The 19,600-nt window shown below is 24.8% G+C and overlaps 1 protein-coding gene across 1 annotated transcript; it reads right to left on the minus strand.

Moving 5' to 3' along the window:
* Nucleotides 1-417: 417 nt before the first annotated feature.
* On the minus strand, nt 418-15,547 carry LOC145834983 (V-type proton ATPase subunit D-like). The gene is made up of 9 exons (XM_082942512.1): nt 15,467-15,547; nt 13,134-13,251; nt 11,459-11,557; nt 11,158-11,238; nt 3,058-3,174; nt 2,825-2,891; nt 2,482-2,560; nt 1,469-1,520; nt 418-972 (listed from the first exon to the last, which is right to left on the minus strand). The coding sequence occupies exons 1-9, from the start codon at nt 15,502-15,504 to the stop codon at nt 859-861; spliced, it is 765 nt and encodes a 254-aa protein (XP_082798638.1). The 5' UTR covers nt 15,505-15,547; the 3' UTR covers nt 418-858.
* Nucleotides 15,548-19,600: the final 4,053 nt, after the last annotated feature.

Raw genomic sequence — 19,600 nt, forward strand, 5'->3', positions numbered from 1 at the left:
TGCTTTAAAGTTTACTGCACAAAAATAAGTCGTTAAAATTAGTTATAAAATAAGTCTTTCTTTACCATATAGTAGTGTTTAAAATTGTATTCAATAGTTTTTATAGTTTGTTTTGATAAACTAAAAAGAAATAGATTTTTTTTAATAATTCAAAATACTTGACGAAACAACTAAATGAAAAATTTATTAAAACATTAGATTGGAAAAAGTATGACAAAAAGATTGCACATAAATTTCACATCGAAAAACATCAAAAATAATACAAGTTTGTTAAATATTTTTCACAAGCACTTTAAATTTAAAAGATTATATACAATATTATATACAATATTATTAGATACCTTTATTTTTAACAACAAGCAAAAAGAATTTAAGTTTACCAAAATAATTTGCATAATAGCTTTTTATCTAGTAGAATAAGTACATAAATTTATATTTATTATAACATAAAACTGCTTTGTAAATAAAATCAATAATATTAATAAGTTTACAGTAAAAGTGTATAACATAGTTGAATATTATGATATGTAAGAATATGTAAGAGAGTAAATTTATTATTTACCTTATGTTAAGGTTCTTGATTATCTATGTAATTTTAATTAATGAAGAATTTAATTTTGTTTTATAATTTTAGTTTTCACTAAATAGTGTAAATTAATAATTTTCAGGATTTTATAATAAAAGCCTTATATTTTTTCTGTTTTTAAACACATAACGTTGAATAATCATGAAAATAATTCAATCAAAAGTACTCAAACCCACAACGTCATATCACACATTTAGTTTAAGAGTAGGAATATGAAGCTATGAACACAATGTGACGTTCTTAAAATATGACGTCACATAACACACATCAATTTAAAAAATGACGTCAGGCTGGTCACCGGCACTCAACAAATCTTTCATTTCCTCCTCCAACATTTTAACGTCGACTCCCTCCGATAACATTTTCTCCTCCCATAATTTCCTTTCCTGGTTAAATTAATTTGGTTTAGAAAAATAGTTTTTATTGTATATGTATTAAAAAATAAATGAATTTTCTTCCCAAAATTTTCTCTCCTGATTGAAATTTATTTTGTTTATTTTTTAAAAGTAAAATAAATAATCCGTATAAAACTTTGATTAGACGATTTAGTTTTCTTTTCTTACAATCTCTTCTCCTGGTAAACTATTTTATATTTTATAATTTTCTCTCCTGTTATAAAAGTGTCTTTATATTTCATTGAAATTAAAATTTAACCTTAAACTTTCACCTCAAAACGAAATTGTTTAATTTGACATATTGATGAAAAAACCTCACAAGTTTTAAAAGTTGTCCAGCAAAATTGCTACTTCATTCAAGTTTATTTTTACTATACTAAAAACTAACACTATTTTAATATAGTTAAAACACAAAAATAAAACAGTCTGTCATATTATATTCGAAAACATCATTAATTAATTTTTACCATAATTTTATTAAAAAAACCTCTGCAGCCAACTCTCTGATCTTCTGTTTCTTGTCTTGAACTTTTTTCAACCTGAAGTTAAATGATAAATAAATTTGAAACTTTATTTACACTGAATTTATTAGCGTCGAAAATAAATGTAACAATAATAGATTCTACAGTATATTTGTTGTATACAATATGAAAGTATATATGTTGGTAATTACTTGAGGAGCAACATTTGATATCATGACTGTCACTGGTTTTTGAGAAAATTATTCCAGGTTTTCTGAATTTCTTTCAGGTTTTTGTAAAGTAGACGTTGTTGGGTCTATTTTTAGTTTAAAATAAAAAACTGTGTTTAGTAGTATATCAATATTGAAAAGATACTGTAAACCTACTATAAATGAGTTTTAAAAAAAATTAATGATAATAAAATGTTTTTGTCTATATGATAGATTTTTTGTGTCAAATCAAAATTTTATTACTAAACATGTAAAAATTGTTTAAAATTTCAAGTTTTTCCAGGTTAGTTGTTCAAAAACTTAGCTTATTCCAGGTTTTTCCAGTTTTTGTTGCAACCCTGTGATATATACTGTCCAAGTTTTATATTTTAAATTTGTGTATATGTTTTACTTTGAAAAAAATTAGATTTATCGTAATAGGACGACAAAAAAATATTGGTTTAAAGCAGTGATCTGCTAGATCTTGATTTTAAAATAATCAAACTATATATCATAATAGATAGTACAACTTAAAACCAATGATTTAGTAGTTTTTGTGGAAAAATAAACGGATAAAAATTATTAAAACTATCCGATCCTAATATTCTAATTAAAACTATCCTAGATGATATAAATTTTTGCGATCAATACACGACATATAATTTCTATGATAGCAAAAAACTATCTAAATTAAATATAATACTCATTCATGTTATTACAACAACTAAATATATATGGTTCAATAATAATTATTTTAAACATATTTTATGTATTTTCAGCGTGGCTTAATGAAAATGTATTGTCAATTTATAAACATTTATTTATCAAACCTGTAGAAATCTTCTCTTTCACATTCTTCCAATTCACCATTTATGTAAGCAATTGTTCGTTCTATTTTCGGAATAATTACTAAAAAATAAATAAAAACTAGTAAATAATATACATATTAATTAATTGATGTAAGCAATTGTTCGTTCTATCTTCGGAATAATTACTAAAAAATAAATATGGAAACAAATAAAAATACTTTAATTAGTTGATAAAAGCAACTGTTCTTTCTATTTTGGGAAAAGCTACTTAAAAGTAATATATACATATATTACATACTTTCAAAAACAAAGACCTTAAATAACTATAAATTCAAAAAATTAAAAATGTTCAATTAAAATTTACCATGCTCAATAGCATTGACTCTTCTGTTTGTTACTTTGATCACTTCGTCCAATGTCACGAATGAAGTCTGAATTTGATTATATGTTAAAAATAATTAAACAACTTCATCTAGTGTGACAAAAGAAATCTAAAAATATAATTGTTTTAAAAAATTACTTTGTTTAAATGATACTTAACTTGTAACTATACATTTTATATAAGTAAAATTTAAATTAAAAATCAATAATAGATACCTGCAAACTAGCAAGTTCTACGAGCAGTTCCGTCACCTTGGCGAAATTTTTCTTCATTTTACCGACTTGCTCCCCTCCGCGTGACAACCCTGTCAGCTCGTAACTATCTGTTCCGTCCTAAAATGATATACTTGAAATTTAATTTAATTATATAACTAAAACAGAAAAGAAAAATTGTTTGTTCGTAACTGTCTGAACCCCCTTTGATAAAAAGAATATTAAATTAAATAAGCATTAATAAACGTCCTAAAGTTTATAGTTTTATAATATGAATAATCTTTAACTACAATTATGTGTTGAATATTATATAAATACTAAACATTAAAAAAGACTGTGACAATTCGTTTAGTCCCATTATTTTTTTTAAATAGCATGAGTTAATAAAAAATGACCAAGTTTACATGTAAGCATGTTCAAAACTTTTGAAGTATCCTACATCATAAGTTAAACTACACATCTGTTTGAACTTCAATGATTGAAAATAATACTGATTAGTTAAAGTATTCGGTGCTGGTCATATCATAAGTACCATATGAGTTGTAAAGTATAAAGAACCGAAACATAATAAATCATCTGAAAGTATATGTTTGGTCTATAAAATTATACGTTAATTACTAGTAAAAAATATATGCGGCCTAAACAAATAACTTTTAATTTCAAAACAACTGTATAAATAATAAAACACGTTACAATGTTCAAATGTTGTGACGAGCGTAACATGTTTCACAGTTTTTTCATAAGCCCCCTTTACAGAATTTAAAAAAATATGGCCACCTCCGACAATAATTCTCAAAAACTACCCTTGACAAACCTAAAACTTTTTTTATTTTGATTTTAACCATCAACTCCAGAAAAACTAGTGTAAGTTTCAAATTATGGCTCCTTTGCTGCTTATGGCCCCGAAAGAGGCCATATTACCCACTTTGGGACACCCTGATCTTAATGGTATTTATATTAGTAAAAAAAAAATAATAATGCTTATCTAACGCAATTAAATAAATTTCTTGTGTGGCTCAACTTCATGAGAGCGACTACCAAATTTCTATAGAACTGTGCACATTAAATCTCAAATAAATCATATGCACACCATGTTATATTGAAAATATCAAACTGAAACATAATTAATCTTGTTTAAATTTGACTTTCTTTACCAAAATTTATAAACTATAAGATGATATACAATAGTATTCAAAAACCTTTTCATAAACTCTGTGAACAAGTGCGTACTTTAGAAAGTAATTTTAAAGATTACATAACACATATTTAAGTTTAAAACACACGTTAAATATTCTTAAAAAAGCTCATATTTATTATTGAAAGTAGAAAAAACTTAAAAATAGCTTTGATCGCTAATGATATTTAAAAAACAGTTATTTTTATTGAAAATAAGCTAAGACAGACTTTTAATTAAACACTAAATAAGGTCTCACCAAAAATCATGTTATTATAAAAATAAATTAAATCAAGTGCTATTTAAAAATTACGTTAAAACTTTGTAATCTCAAATTAATTTAAAACAAAGCATATTGATTAATAAAGAAATTACATAATGTAGAAAACAAGTACACATCAAAATCAAACGTAGGTTAATAATTGCTGACTGAACAAAATATAAAAGGCAGACAAAATCATGATCACTGTGTTTTTGTACACACATATGATTTTATTTGTAATGATAATATTTCATATAACTATTGTGTATATAAATACAATTCCAACAGTCTAAAAAAAATCTTAATGTCGAAGAAAAATAAACTTTTTGACTTTTAAGTGTAATAGATAGAGGTTCAAAAAGTGAACTTTTTGTAAAACAATTAGAGCTTAGTTTGACATAACACTAATTGAGTAATTTAACCAAAAAGTTAAAACTAATTTTGTATTCTTGAATATAAGGTGTATTACTACACATTCAACTAATGCACAATAACATATAAAATACTGCCAAACAATGTAATTATATACCAAGATTAAGTAAGTTTTTAAGTTCAGAATAAAAACACTTCTTACATTTAGAAGTTATAAAAATAAGATAAGCAGACTAAAAACATTATATAGTTTTACATAATAAAATACAATACTTGTTAACTAACAAATGAAGGTTCATGCAAGTTTCAAGTAAATACTTTAAACAAAATTCATATACTCTATTTTCAATACAGTTCTGTTACAAAATTTTTTAAGTTTTATTGGAATTTTTAAAAGTTTCAATATAAACTAAAGCTTACAAACGATTATTTTTAAAACAAAATAAAATAATCAAAAGCTAATGAAACCTTTAGGTTATTTATATCAGGGAGTTATCAATATTTAACTATTGAGTTAAAAACTAATTTGACAGAGTAATCTATACAAAATGGAGATTGAAAATTAAAATTTTATTATTTTTAGATACACAATTACACTGTTTCCTGCAAAGCGGTTTTCAAATTGAATATCTGTAATAAAATGTTAATGGTAAAAATGACAAACAATGTAAAATTTATATGAATTAAGTTAAATGTTGAGAACATAAAATTTTAAAAAATGTTGAAAAAAATGTGTTTTGTTTTTTAAATCCTCTTAATTTCAATGCCTTATTATATACTATAGTTCAATTGTTTGTCTTTATCTACTTATAGCTTATAATATTTTTAAAAGGTTTTTTTAACGTTTTATAGCATTTATTAAGTTTTTATGTTCTCAGCATATAAATTGATTTACAAAATGTTATTATATTTGTTATTTTTACCACTATTATTTTATTACAGATTTACAGTTTGAAAACCCGCTTTGCAATGGTTGTATAAATTGTGTTTCTTAAAATAATAAAATTTTAAGTTTGTTACCAATATTGACAAATTAATTAAAACAAGTTTTATATTTACTTATACAAAAACATTAATAAAGTTATTATGTTTCTTAAATTAAAATAAGTTTGTTGTCAATACTGACAAATCAAATGAGTCTTATATTTATTTATAATATAACACTAATAAATTAATTATTTTTTCAACATAATAAGCTAATTTGTGTACCAAATGAATAACCCACATTAAAAATATAATCAACAGACAAATAAACAAAACATTTTTAATCAAATAAACAAATAAATGATATATATCAAATTAGTAAAAAAACTAGAAAACTACAACAATAAAATAAAAAACCAAAATAACAAACAAAAAACTTCTTCATCTTTGAACACTTGCAGGTTGAAAACATACTTTTTTGGACCCATTTAGGGGCCACAAGACCATAATTTGAAACTCACACTAGTTATTCTAGAGTTAATGGTGACAAGCAAAAAAAAGCTACAGGAGTATTTAATGGCTCTTTTGAGAAGTCTTGTCGGAGGTGGCCATAGTTTTTTTTTAGTTTTTCAAAGTGGGACTTGAGAAAAAAAAAGTTTGGGAAGCCTTGATCTAAACCAAAACTTAACAACAATTAAGGCCATAGGGGGGGTAGGCCATGTTTTTTGGGAGCCAATCATTTCTAACCCGCTATCACTTCTACCCCGATCATTTCTACCCCGATCATTTCTAACCCGATCATTTCTAACCCGATCATTTCTAACCCAATCACTTCTAACACGATCACTTCTAACCCGATCACTTCTAACACAATCACTTGTAACCCGATCATTTCTAACCCGATTCCTTCTAACCTGATCATTTCTTACCCGATCACTTCTAACCCGATCACTTCTAACACGATCATTTCTAACCCGATCACTTCTAACCCGATCACTTCTAACACGACCATTTCTAACCCGATCACTTCTAACACGATCATTTCTAACCCGATCATTTCTAACCCGATCACTTTTACACGATCATTTCTAACAAGATCACTTCTAACCCGATTATTTCTAACCCAGTTTAGCCAGATCATTTCTGACCCGATCATTTCTAACCCAATAATTTCTAACTTGATCATTTCTAACCCGATCATTTCTAACCCGATCACTTCTAACCCGATCACTTCTAACCTGATAACTTCTAGCCTAATCGTTTCTAGTCCGATCGTTTCTTACCTATTTTACTTGTTTATTTACATTTCTTTGTTTTAAAGATTTAATGCAAAAACCAACAAATCTTTATAAAGTAATTAAACCAATAAAAAAAATTTCCATTTTTAATTTTTTATAACATAATGATTTAACATGTTATGTAAAAAATAATTTTTGTATAATTTTTTTTTTAGTATTAACTTAACATAATATTAATTTACTTTGTTTACCTCAATTTTTTAGTTGTATAAACAAATCTGTTAACTTGTATTTATAATTCATACATAATGATTGCTAAATAATATAAAGTTTTTATGTTTTTGGAAATCTGTAAAATAATAACTTTTAAGACATATCAAAAAAAATATTAAAGAAGTTTTTACTATTAATCGTGTAAAATTAATTTTGGAACTTTAAATTACTAAAACTTTTAAATTTTTATTAAAAATGTAAATTTATTTTGCTCTATATATTTTTATATAGAGCAAAATTTCTATAAATTTATTTCTATTATATTTTTTAAAGAAATATGAAAAAATCAAAATATTAAGTTTTCGACACTTAACTTTTATGTTTAAGTTTATTATATAATATTTCTTATTTAATCTTTAGATATAATTTACCATTGGCTAAAAGAAATAAAATCTAATTTAAGTTCTAGTAAATGGCAGGGTCTATTTATAAAGAAAAAAACGTTTACCTCTACTTTTTACTTTGTGCTATACAGTATACACTTTCGTTTTAAGAACTTATGATTTAATGATAATAATTTTTAATTAAATTATCATACTAATTATGATTACTAAATTTTTTTAACTGTATTATTTTAAGTTTTATATATACTCATACTAATACTCTTAAAAAATGGTATTTCGTTTAAATTTGCCCTAAATTTGAATGCAACTTGCCAGTCTGGTCTCCATACTTAAAATTTATACTAACCATATAGAATCTCTTCAAGAAAAAGTAAAGAATAGTCTTTAACCACTGCAATGCTCATTATAATTCTTACATTGACGACTATCAAAACTTATTATTTAATTTTTAGAATTCAGAAGACTTCTACTTTTCCTAATCCTTTTAAAACTAAAAACTACAGTTAGTTTATAATCAATTTTTGAACTCTATTAAAATAATTAATTACCACGAAAATTACCACAAAGTCTAAATATTTCTCAGTTTAAATGTGGACTTAGCTTTTAAACAAAACTAATCTTTACATAAAGTTGAACAAATTTAATTAAAATAAGATAATTTATATTAGCAACTATCAGTAAATTAACAAATTTTGTACTTATGAACCATTGATTTAATATGTAGGATTTTTTTCATTCTATAGTTTGATTTTATTGTAATTGCCTTTCCTATGTAAATAATAAATCATTTTCTAATGTTTCCGATAAATGTTTATTTAAACTGTATTATTAATGTGCTTTGGACTTAAGGTTTTAAACTTAGTGGTTAGTCAATGTATTTAAATTTTTCGATTATGCTTTGGCAAAGCTACAAAAAATGATAAAAAAACAATGAAATACTAAACGGTTGCACAAATGAGCAGAACCTAACTCTAAAAGTAAGGATGTGAAAATCTGGTAGATGTATAAACTAGAAGAAGTTTTATTCATAAGTTTTTGTAGTTTGTTTAAATTCTGACACTGTAGAATATTCTAAATAAATTTCATAAAAGTAATACTGAACCTTATTTCAATGTAGAAGTGCTTGATTAAGACTACTTTGCTGATTTCTGAACTAAATTCATAGAAGAAATTTACTAAATTGTCTCAATATGTATTGCTGAATTTTGCAGAGAAGGTTGTTTGTTGAAAAGAAATTAAAGTTAATTCTAAAAAGAAAGGTTAAGCAGCTGTGTTTTGTTTTATTGCAACTTACTGATCGTTGAAAGAGTTGATATTTAAGTTGCTTATTATAAAATAAAAACTGAGTTTGTTAAAAAAAAATTTCTTCAAATCATAAGTAACTTAATTAGTCTTATACTAAGTGTTGATTTTTTTTTTGCTGTTAAAAAAAAAACTGTAGTTTTTGTTTTTAAGATATATAAATTTTTGTCTCTTTGTTATGTGCTGTTTAGTTTAAGCTGCCCAGATTAATATGTGTGGGTCTAGCGTAGGAAATAATAAACTTCCAATAACAATAAATATCAAAAATTGAATTTTATTAAAGCTATCTAAACATTAAGTTTTACTTTAAACAAAATATACTAAATTTCGATAAAAAAAAAACTTTGTTGAGATTTTTTTGTTTTTAAAACAAATCTTTAATTTACTTCAATAATACATAAACATATTAATACAGATTGAATTAATAATAGTCGTGTTAGAAACGATCAAGTTAGAAATGATCGGGTTAGCAATGATCGGGTTAGATATGATCGGGTTAGAAATGATCGGGTTAGAAATGATAGTGTTTAATCGGGTTAGAAGTAATCGGGTTAGAAGTGATCAGGTTAGAAATGATCGGGTTAGAAGTGATCGGGTTAGAAATGATCGGGTTAGAAGTGATCGGGTTAGAAATGATCGGGTTAGAAGTGATCGTGTTAGAAGTGATCGGGTTAGAAATGATCAGGTTAGAAGTAATCGGGTTAGAAGTGATCGGGTTACAAGTGATCGGGTTAGAAATGATCGGGTTAGAAATGATCGGGTTAGAAGTGATTGGGTTAGAAATTATCGGGTTAGAAGTGATTGGGTTAGAAATTATCGGGTTAGAAATGATCGGGTTAGAAATGATCGGGTTAGAAATGATCGGGTTAGAAGTGATCGGGTTAGAAATGATCGGGTTAGAAATGATAGCGAGTTAGAAATGATAGTAAACCATGTTTTTTACAAGTTGATCATATTTTATAGAGTTTTTACTAAGCTTCAAGTTGCTTTTTATCGTTTTTTTGAAAAAAAAAAAAATTTGATAAAAAATCACTTTTTTTTTAATTTTTGTCATAAAATTTTTATTTTTTACAATTATTAAAATTCACAAATAACATTTTTTCTCATAATGTAAGGAACATTTCCTGAAAATTTGAAGAAGATTGCTTGAAAAATGAAGGAGAAGATAGATTTTAAAGCCCGTTTTTAAAAACTCGAGAAAAACGGCTTTAAAGTTACCCTTTATAAAGACAACCCTTTATATAACTGGTCATAAAAAAAAAGTTACTTAATATTTTTAAAATCTAAAAAAAGCATCTGAAAGATTATGAAATTTACTATAATATAAGTCTATATGTTATTTTTGATCAAAAAATGGCTTCTACCCCCCTATGGCCTTAAATAACACAACAAGCTTACATTTTTTAAAATATTTTACACAACTAACTATTTTAATAATTTTTTTCTACCTTTAGAAAACAAATTATATCAAACATAAAAAACTAAAGTTTTGTTATTAAAATAAAGATTATAACTAACTTTATAAATAATAAATTAAGACGCAGGGAGGTCGAGATTTTTTTTTACAAAAATTAACATTTGCTCTTAATTGAAATCTTGGATTATGTAATATAATGTATTTTTAAAAGCAAAAAAAATCAATTAATTTCAAAGATATAACTAGTTTTGTTATAAAGGCTGATACAACTGTATAGAATAAAAAAATTTCAAGGTCAATTTTTACAAAATTTTGAAAAGTTGAACAACAGTCGTCTGTCTTCTTCTTCATTTTTAAAGCAATGTACTTCAAACTTATGAGAAATAATTTTTTTCAATATTACAAATAACTTGTAGGAAACAATTTTTTTGTAAAATAAACCAAAACAGTTTATGACCAAAAACTTTTTTTGTTTATTAAAAAATCTAAAAAATTGTTTTTGACAAGTTATTCAAGATTTATTTAAGATTACCCTGATAAATATTTTAAAAGACTGACAGAGGAGCTCAAAAACTGACGGAGGAGATAGATTTTTGGTAAAATAGTCTTTTTAGTTTGCTCCTCACATTGAGAATATATTGAAATTTATAACTTTAATCGCTTTTATCTTAAAACTTACTTCGAAATTTAACAAGCTATGAAAAGTAAATGGTTTAATTAATTATGTAAAAAATATACTAACTTTTAAAATGCTTTACAACCCTCTTACCTATACCTTTAATAAAATAATAGTTTACCTCATAATGTTCAAACACAGGCAAATTAACACCAGCAACATTGTCAACTTTTGTCCTCACTTTTATCTGTGCTTTGTCCACCTTTTAGATAAAAAATGAATTTATAAATTGTTACATATAAACTTAATGAGGTTTGCTTTTAATAAAATATTTTGCCATTTATAAATTTTGCATTTTAAGCAAACTTACTTTAAAAGCCCTCTGAGTTTAAAGTTTATTTTGTTTGAAATTCTTTTATTTTTAATTTTATCATACATATACATATACACATTTTTAAATATATATATACATATTTATCAACCTTCTCAAGGACCACAGCAGAAAAATCGCCTGCAGCAAAACGAGCTTCAGTTTGTGAGAAAGTGGCGTCTTTCATCATATCACCCATCTTCTCTTTTGCCTGCAAAAAGAAAAAAATAAGTAAAAACATAATATACAGACAAAATATTATACAATTACAAATAATCCATCAATTCTTTTCTTCTTTGTCTGAAAAACTTATTGTTTTTTTATAATTAACTAATTTTACATTTATCAGGGTTGCCAATCGTTTTTTCAAAATTTTTTCCATGTTTTCTAAATTTCTTTCAGGTTTTTAAAAGTACACATTTTTGGGTCTACTTTTAGTTTTAAGCTAATTTCTATATAAAAACTGTGTTTAATAGTTTAAAAACATTGAACACATACTGTAAACATACTGTAAAGTTACTTTAAATGTGTTTTTTAATCAAAAAATTTTTGATGATGACAAATTTTTTTTATTTATATTATAGATTTATTGTGTCGAATCGAAATTTTACTACTGAAAATGATAAATTATTTAAAATTCCAGGTTTTTTCATCAAATTTCCAGGTTTTTTCAAAATATCTGAAATTCCGGATTTTTCCAGGTTATTTTTGCCTAAATTGTCAAATTCCAGGTTTTTCCAGGTAAAGTGGCAACCCTGATTTAATAAAGAACTTCTTACTAGGGGAAGGTTTACTCAAAATAATGACTTGCAGACCACTGTACTTTTCAAAAACTTGTTTAGCAAAAAAAAACATAGATATAAGAGCAAATGTGTAGAATAAATAAAATTAAAATATGTTTCAAAAAATATAAAATTGACTCAAAATGCAAAAAAAAAGTATTTGTAAAACTTTATTATAATAAAGAAGTCTAAATCTGTTTATATCACAAGAGTTGTTTGTAGCTAAAATCACATGGGAATTAAACACATTTTTCTCAACTGGTATGTTGTAAAGAGAGGTGAGGAAATTTTTATAAAATATAAATTATAATATGAACCCTAAACTATAACTTATAAGTCATTTGTTATAGAGCATAAATTTATTTTATGACGTTAAGCTAAGGGCATTGGGGCAACTTTTATTTTTCAGTCTTGTTTTTTTTACAGATAAGAATGTATTTGGCCATTTGTTAAAATTTGAAATATTTTTTGAGATATAACCCATCAAATTTTGAGAGTTTCATAGGTACCTTAGGGAAGACGTAAATTATAAAGACAACACTAACTACTCAACTAAAAATCTATCAATTTTAGAACTTTTGAGAAATACTTTTAAAAACTTTTTAATCTATTTTTTATAAAATTTATAAAATCTAAGACAAATAAATTTTTAATTCCTAAATAATCTATTTTAAATTAATTTTTTTTTCCTTTTATTATCATATTTTTTAGTACTTATTTAATATTGCAAGAAACATCACTTAAAAGTTACAGTCTGCAGCTTAAAAAAATAGTTAAGTAGAAATTTAAGTTCCTGAGAAATTTGACAATAAAAAAACTGTGGTCTACAGGTTGACATAAATTTTACAAAATGAACACATCTCAAAAGATAATTGAATTTTATTGCCCTATCAAAAACTAACTTAAAGTTTGTATACTTCAACCTTAATTTAAAAGCATACTTTAATTTTTGAAAAAATAATTGTTAAACCTCCTATGCCCTTAAATGTTTGCAAAACAACTAACATCAATGATTTGCTTCAGAATTTTGTGGAACCTCATTTTCAGGGCATCAGACTTTTTTTTGAGCAGACTGTGGCCGGTCTTGGCACCCTTCAGCCTTGTTTTCATTATTGTCAGGTTCCTAATCAAAAATTAAACAAAATTATTTAGATGAATAAATAATATACAAAGCATAATACACAAAAAACTAGTAATAATGCACCTAAATTTTTAAAAAAAGAAAACCAGGTTGCTAAATTGTGTTACAGACAATTTATAATTGATTTATCTCAAACTATGATATCTTATGAATAATACAGTATAATATAGATAATATATTTTAAACATAAACTTTGCATTGACTTATAACTTAAGCTTTAGAAATATTAATTTACCACAGATGTTTTTGTGTTAAAACTTTATTCCGACTAACAGCGTTTTACTGCTCTTAAATAAATTTATGAACAGATCTACTGAGTCTATAAAATATTAACACACATTAGAAAAAAAGCATGTACAATTATGTATAATATCTAAGTGAGTAGTAACTATAAACAAACTTTATGGTTTAAAAACAAAGTTTGGAATAAAAACATAAAATATAAAATTGTTTACAAAAACTACAAATTTAATAATAGCATGTACAAACCACAAAAAAGCTCTAAGAATAGGCAAGTTTTTTAACAAGAAACATGAATTAAGTTATGCAGAAACATTACGCCATAATAAATTTAACAAACTAATCAATAAGTTTTTCAGAAACAAACTATGCATCAAAATGTTTACTAAAAATTTTTACTAAATTTAAAATATTTATTTATACAGTACAATATACACCGTATATAATAAATAGAGGAAACATGTAGTATTAAGGCCATAGGGGGGGGTCCAACATTTTTTTTACAAAAATTAACTTAGGCTTTTATATGAAAGCTTTAAGTACAAACTACAAACCAGTTTTTATAGAATTCAAAAATATCATTGAACTTTTGAGATATTTAATTTTTTCTAAAAATTTATCAATATAAACGTATGGACCGCAAATTTTTTGGGGTCAATTTTCTTGAAAATTTTAAATTGCACTAAAAACCTATCTACTCCTTCATTTTTTGACCTAGAGACTTCAAATTTTCAGGAAATGTTCCTTTTAATATTTTAAAGAATCTGAATGTTGGAATTTTTGAAATTTTGAAAAATAAAAATTTTATCTACAAAAAACTAAAAAAACGGGTAGTTTTTTGACAATAATTTTTTTTTACTCAAAATGAAATAAATTCCTACAACAGATCTCTTTAAAGTTTAATGATACACATTCTGTAAAAATTTGAGAAAGATTACTCAAAAAATGAAGGAGGAGATAGATTTTTAGTGAAATAGTTTTTTTTTCGCATTTTTAGTTTTCGCCTTCCATAAGGAACCTATTGAATGCCCTTTCTTTGATCGCTTATATCTGAAAAAAGTGTCTGATAGCTCAGATTAAATTCTACAAAATAAGATCAAGTTGTAAAAAACAAAGTGGACCCCCCCCCCCTATGGCCTTAAACTTAATGTTTATGATTGTATATAAAAATGATGTAAAATAAATAAGTGCATAAGTAGACAGAGTTATTTAAAGTAAAAGCTTTTATTTAAGATCTCTAGGGTTTAACGCTTTTTAGTGTTACATCTTTGAAATATTATCTTATTAAATTAATAAACGTGTCATGGTCATAACAGAAATATATCAAACTGTACAACACACAGGATTGCCTATTTTTGAACCAAAAAATTATGAAGTTCAAACAAGCCGGAGTTTATACAACAACTGAAAAAGTAATCCTATGAGCCAAATATAATAAAAAATATAACTATCAATGAAGCTTGAATACTTACAAATACCTAAATTAAAAAATTCAAATGTACTTAATATAAATATAATTTTTAACAAAAAAAGAATTAAAGTCATAAAAACTATTTTTTTATTTTTAACAAATATATAAACAAGCCTTAGTTTATTTTATTTTAAACTGGCCTTAATGTGTAGGCAATCTTTAATACATGTTTAAGACTAACACTAATTATTTTATGTAAACTTTAAATTTGAAAGACAGATATAAATCAGAGTACATAAAGTTTGTACTTATTTAGTTTTTTCAACTTTGTTTCTATCAATACATAAAACTTTACAAGTATAATTAAAATTGCATGAATATAAAAAAACTTTATATAAAAACTTATAAAGCTTTCATGAAAATTAGTGCAGCTGCCAAAAAAATCTACAGAACTTTTTATTGAAGAAAAGAGTTAACAATAGTGATTACTTGATATTAAAAAATTTACTGCTTGTTAAGCAATAATTAGCTAAAAATTACTCTTACATTCTAGAAGGAAAGATATCAACTCTGTCAGAAGCCATGTTGATGTTTTGTAGTGTACCTCAAAATATCTAAACAAAGTCTGAAAAATTTTATAATTGTGTTTTTATTCAAACATTCACTAAATAAGTATAAAAATCAACTTAATAATATTCAAGTTAAGATAAATAAAATTAATTAAGCTAGTAAGTATAACAGTTATTAATTTAATGGGCACAAAACAGTTTAAATTTCTCAATTTTAATGATGCATTTTTGAATCAAAAGTGCTAATAAATATTTTTTCAAGTGTCTCTTTTACCATCACAGTTTTAACAATTTAACTAGGGGTGGAAAATGTTTTTAGTCAGTGGGTCAGATGTGAAAAAATTTAGTGGTTGACAGGCCACAACATTTCATTTAATTCACAAAAAATAGTCAATCATAAAAACAACTTTGAAGGATCTTTTTTTTCTCTTAACTCAAAACCTTAAAATATCTAGTGTAAGTTTTAACTGTTCCTGTAAATTTTACCTACGACCTTTTTTTGTTTTTAACTTCAAATATCAGATTGTCCAGAGTAAGTTTAAAATTTTTTGAAAATGTTACCTATATATATATATAACCTTTATTTTGCTGTTCAGTTCAAAATTCAGAATATATAGTGTAATTTCTTAGATGTTCTTTAGCAGGCTGCAGATTGTACCTTTTATGGGCTACATCATGTTTTCCTTTTAATATGCTACGGCTTTCTGAGCCCCAATCTAAATTTGTAAGTTTCAAAATGTTATTTAGTGTGCATGCAGCATTACCTATTGCAGTTAATTTTTGAAACATTAGCTATGGGCCAGATATCACCAGTTGGCTGAACTTGGCCCACCTCTAAATTATACTTTTGAGTATTTTTTAAAATAATTTAAGTAAGTGTTAAAACTTGATAAAATAGAATATTGTAACACTTATAAACATTGTGTTACAATCAACATATTTTCAACTTTTTTTTTCTCTAAAATTAGGCAAATGTCAGTTTCAAAGATATTTCTGTATGTAATGTGGTCTCTTTCATCATGTGTCTTGAATCTTAAGTTTGTGTGCTTAAAGCAAAGGTTGCTTCTAACATTTATATAACTTAGAGGTTAGCAAAGTACAGCCCCCAAACAACATCTAGTCTATAAAGTTTAAATGTTTTTACTGGCAAACTGGTTTACAAAATTTAAATAGCATATCGCCTGCTATTGATAAAACTGTAGCCTGCAAGCAAGTAAATCTGGCTCATTAAATAAAAAATTTTAACTTAAACTAGATATTTTGCGATTTGGTATTAAGACAAAAAACAGTCTGAGGTAAAATTTCCAGGAGATTTGAAACTTACACTAGATATAAACTTATATTACTTTGGTTTTAAGAGCTGCATTTGGCCTGTGGGCCACAGTATTTTGATTTCTTAATTAATGAAATAAGTTATGAAATTTGATAACATAAGAAAAAAGTATATATATTATTTTATTTTGTTCATAATTTTAGTTATTATTTTACACATATAAAGTAGCATTACACTACTTTTGTACCATGGAAGTTTTTTTCTACCTTATGTTTAAATATTTTTTTAAAAAGGGGCTAGAAAAAGCTGTGCTTAAAAACCTGGATGAAAATTATAAACTGTAGAACAAATATTTTATAACTCAATGGCCACCCTGCCTTGAAGTCATTGAGCTAAGAACCATTTGCTTTTAAACACAACTTTAAGCTAGTTATATAATAACAAAATTGAAAAGTTTAAAATTAAATATATTTTTAATGCTTTTTAAATATAGAAAGTAATAAGTAAAAGTTACAAAAATGGTAAGAACACATTTTAAAGCTCATTTTAAGGCCATAGCAAGCTTCCAACATTTTTTTCTTACAAAATGTAACATTAGACCTTATCTTAAAACTATAATTATGTCCTATAAGATACTTTTCATAGAGTTAAAACATAATAATCAACTTTTGAGATATCATTAGCTGTGTAAAAAGTTTCCAATACAAACATATGGAGGAAAACTTTTTCAACAGCAATTTTCTTGTAATTTTAAAAAATCCACAAAAATCCATCTTCTTTAGTTTTTGGTCAATTATCCTTAAACTTTTAGGAAATTTTCCTTGTATTTTAATATAAAAAATCCTATTGTAAGTATTTTCAATAATGCCTTTAAGTATTAAGTATATGTGCTTATAAATTGGTAAAGTGCTTAAATTATTTTGTATTTGCTTAGCTTTTTTATAGACATGGTTTTGTTTATTTTTATGGTAGAAAAACATTGGACTTTTTCTTCCCTCAAAATCAATAAACATTTTTTGTCAAGCAAGCAAGTTTTCATCACCTGATTGAGATCTTAATTGGCTAAGATTTTTTTCTGGCTAAAATTTAAAAAAAGTCTAAAAACGTTCTGCTTGAATAATTTCATCGCGGCTAATGTTGGCTAAAGTAAAAACTGGCTAATGTTGGCTAATTTTGGCTAAAGTAAGAATTCGAATAAGTAAGAATAAACTGAAAAAACAAAATAAAAATTAATAAACTCAAGTTCAAAAGTTAACAAAAAAAAACAAAATCAAAAAAATTAAGAAAATACTCTTGATTGTTAATATTAATTAAACAAAAAAAAAACGCTTATAAAGTATGTTTTAAGAATCTCTTACATAAATCAAAAATCTTTAAGATATCGAGTAATACATCATCATACTACAATACATTTTTTTACAATATACTTAAAAAGCTAATAACAATTTAAATTAATTAGAATAATAATAAATACGTTATAGTCACGTACAAATTAAATGAAAAACCTTCTATTTAAACTGCGCATTATTTGTAAAAGTATTTGTTATAGAGCTTAACACTATTCTTGCATAAAAATCTCCACAGTTAAACACATATTTATTTAAAACTTTATACAAATATAATGGATTAAAAAAATTAGAATTTTAAACAAATCACTTTTATATATTAGCTAAAGTTGGCAAAAGTATAAACTTTCAATAAAAATTAAACATTAATAAAATTTTATTTATAAAATTAATCAGTTTAATTTGAAAGATGTTATTACTTAATGTAAACCTCAGTGAAAGAGGTAATCATGATGTTAAAAATAGAGAGAGTAGCTCTTAAACGCTGTATCCTAAAATGGTTTGGAATTTGAAGTATCAGCAGAACAACAACCTAGAAAATATAATATTTTAAGTTGGTGAAACAGAATATAATTTGGTAAAGAATTTTAATAAGTAAAATAAATAAGTAATATGTATTAGAATTTTAGTTTAAAACAATAAATTAAACTAATATAATTTATATACATTTAAAGTACCGTAACAGTAAAATTATAATTAATTTATACTGTTAAAAAAAAAACTTTATAATAGTCTCATAACCGAAACAGAATAACTCTAGACCATTTCAAACGTTACATTAAAAGAGTTATAGAGTTAAAAAAGTACTAAGAGAATAAAAGATAGACTATGTCCTTGCCATAATCATAACTTTAACAGTTTTATTTAAAATCTTGTCAAACTTTGTAAAATCTTTTTTAAATGTTAACAAAACAACCCATTTAAAAAAAATTTGTATATATATTGTACTTAAAAAGTTATGGTCTTTTTAAAATTACCTTTTTACGTGAATGATCTGCTATTAAACTTAGCGCTGTAACAAAAAGCATATATTTAAGAACTTAACACTTTGTTTCTAGGGTTCATAATTTCTATGTTTTTACTTGAAATCTTGTCAAACTTTGTAAAATTCTTTTTAAATGTTAACAAAACAACCCATTTAAACAAAATTTGTATATATATTGTACTTTAAAAGTTATGGTCTTTTTAAAATTACCTTTTTACGTGAATGATCTGCTTTTAAACTTAGCGCTGTAACAAAAAGCATATATTTAAGAACTTAACAATTTGTTTCTAGGGTTCATAACTTCTAACAACATAAACATTAACTATGGTATTCTTAAGGATAACAATAAACAAACATAAAAATTTGATTTACTTGAATTTAAATTACAAGATTTTTTGTCCTTTAATAGCAATAATTTGGATAACCTGAAATGTACTACTAATACTATTTGATACTTTATATGCTACTCATAACTAGGTAAGACATGTAATGGCTATAAAACATAAT

Source organism: Thalia democratica, chromosome 4, assembly GCF_965202585.1.
Source record: "Thalia democratica chromosome 4, ktThaDemo2.hap1.1, whole genome shotgun sequence".
In the NCBI taxonomy this organism is placed as follows: domain Eukaryota; kingdom Metazoa; phylum Chordata; class Thaliacea; order Salpida; family Salpidae; genus Thalia; species Thalia democratica.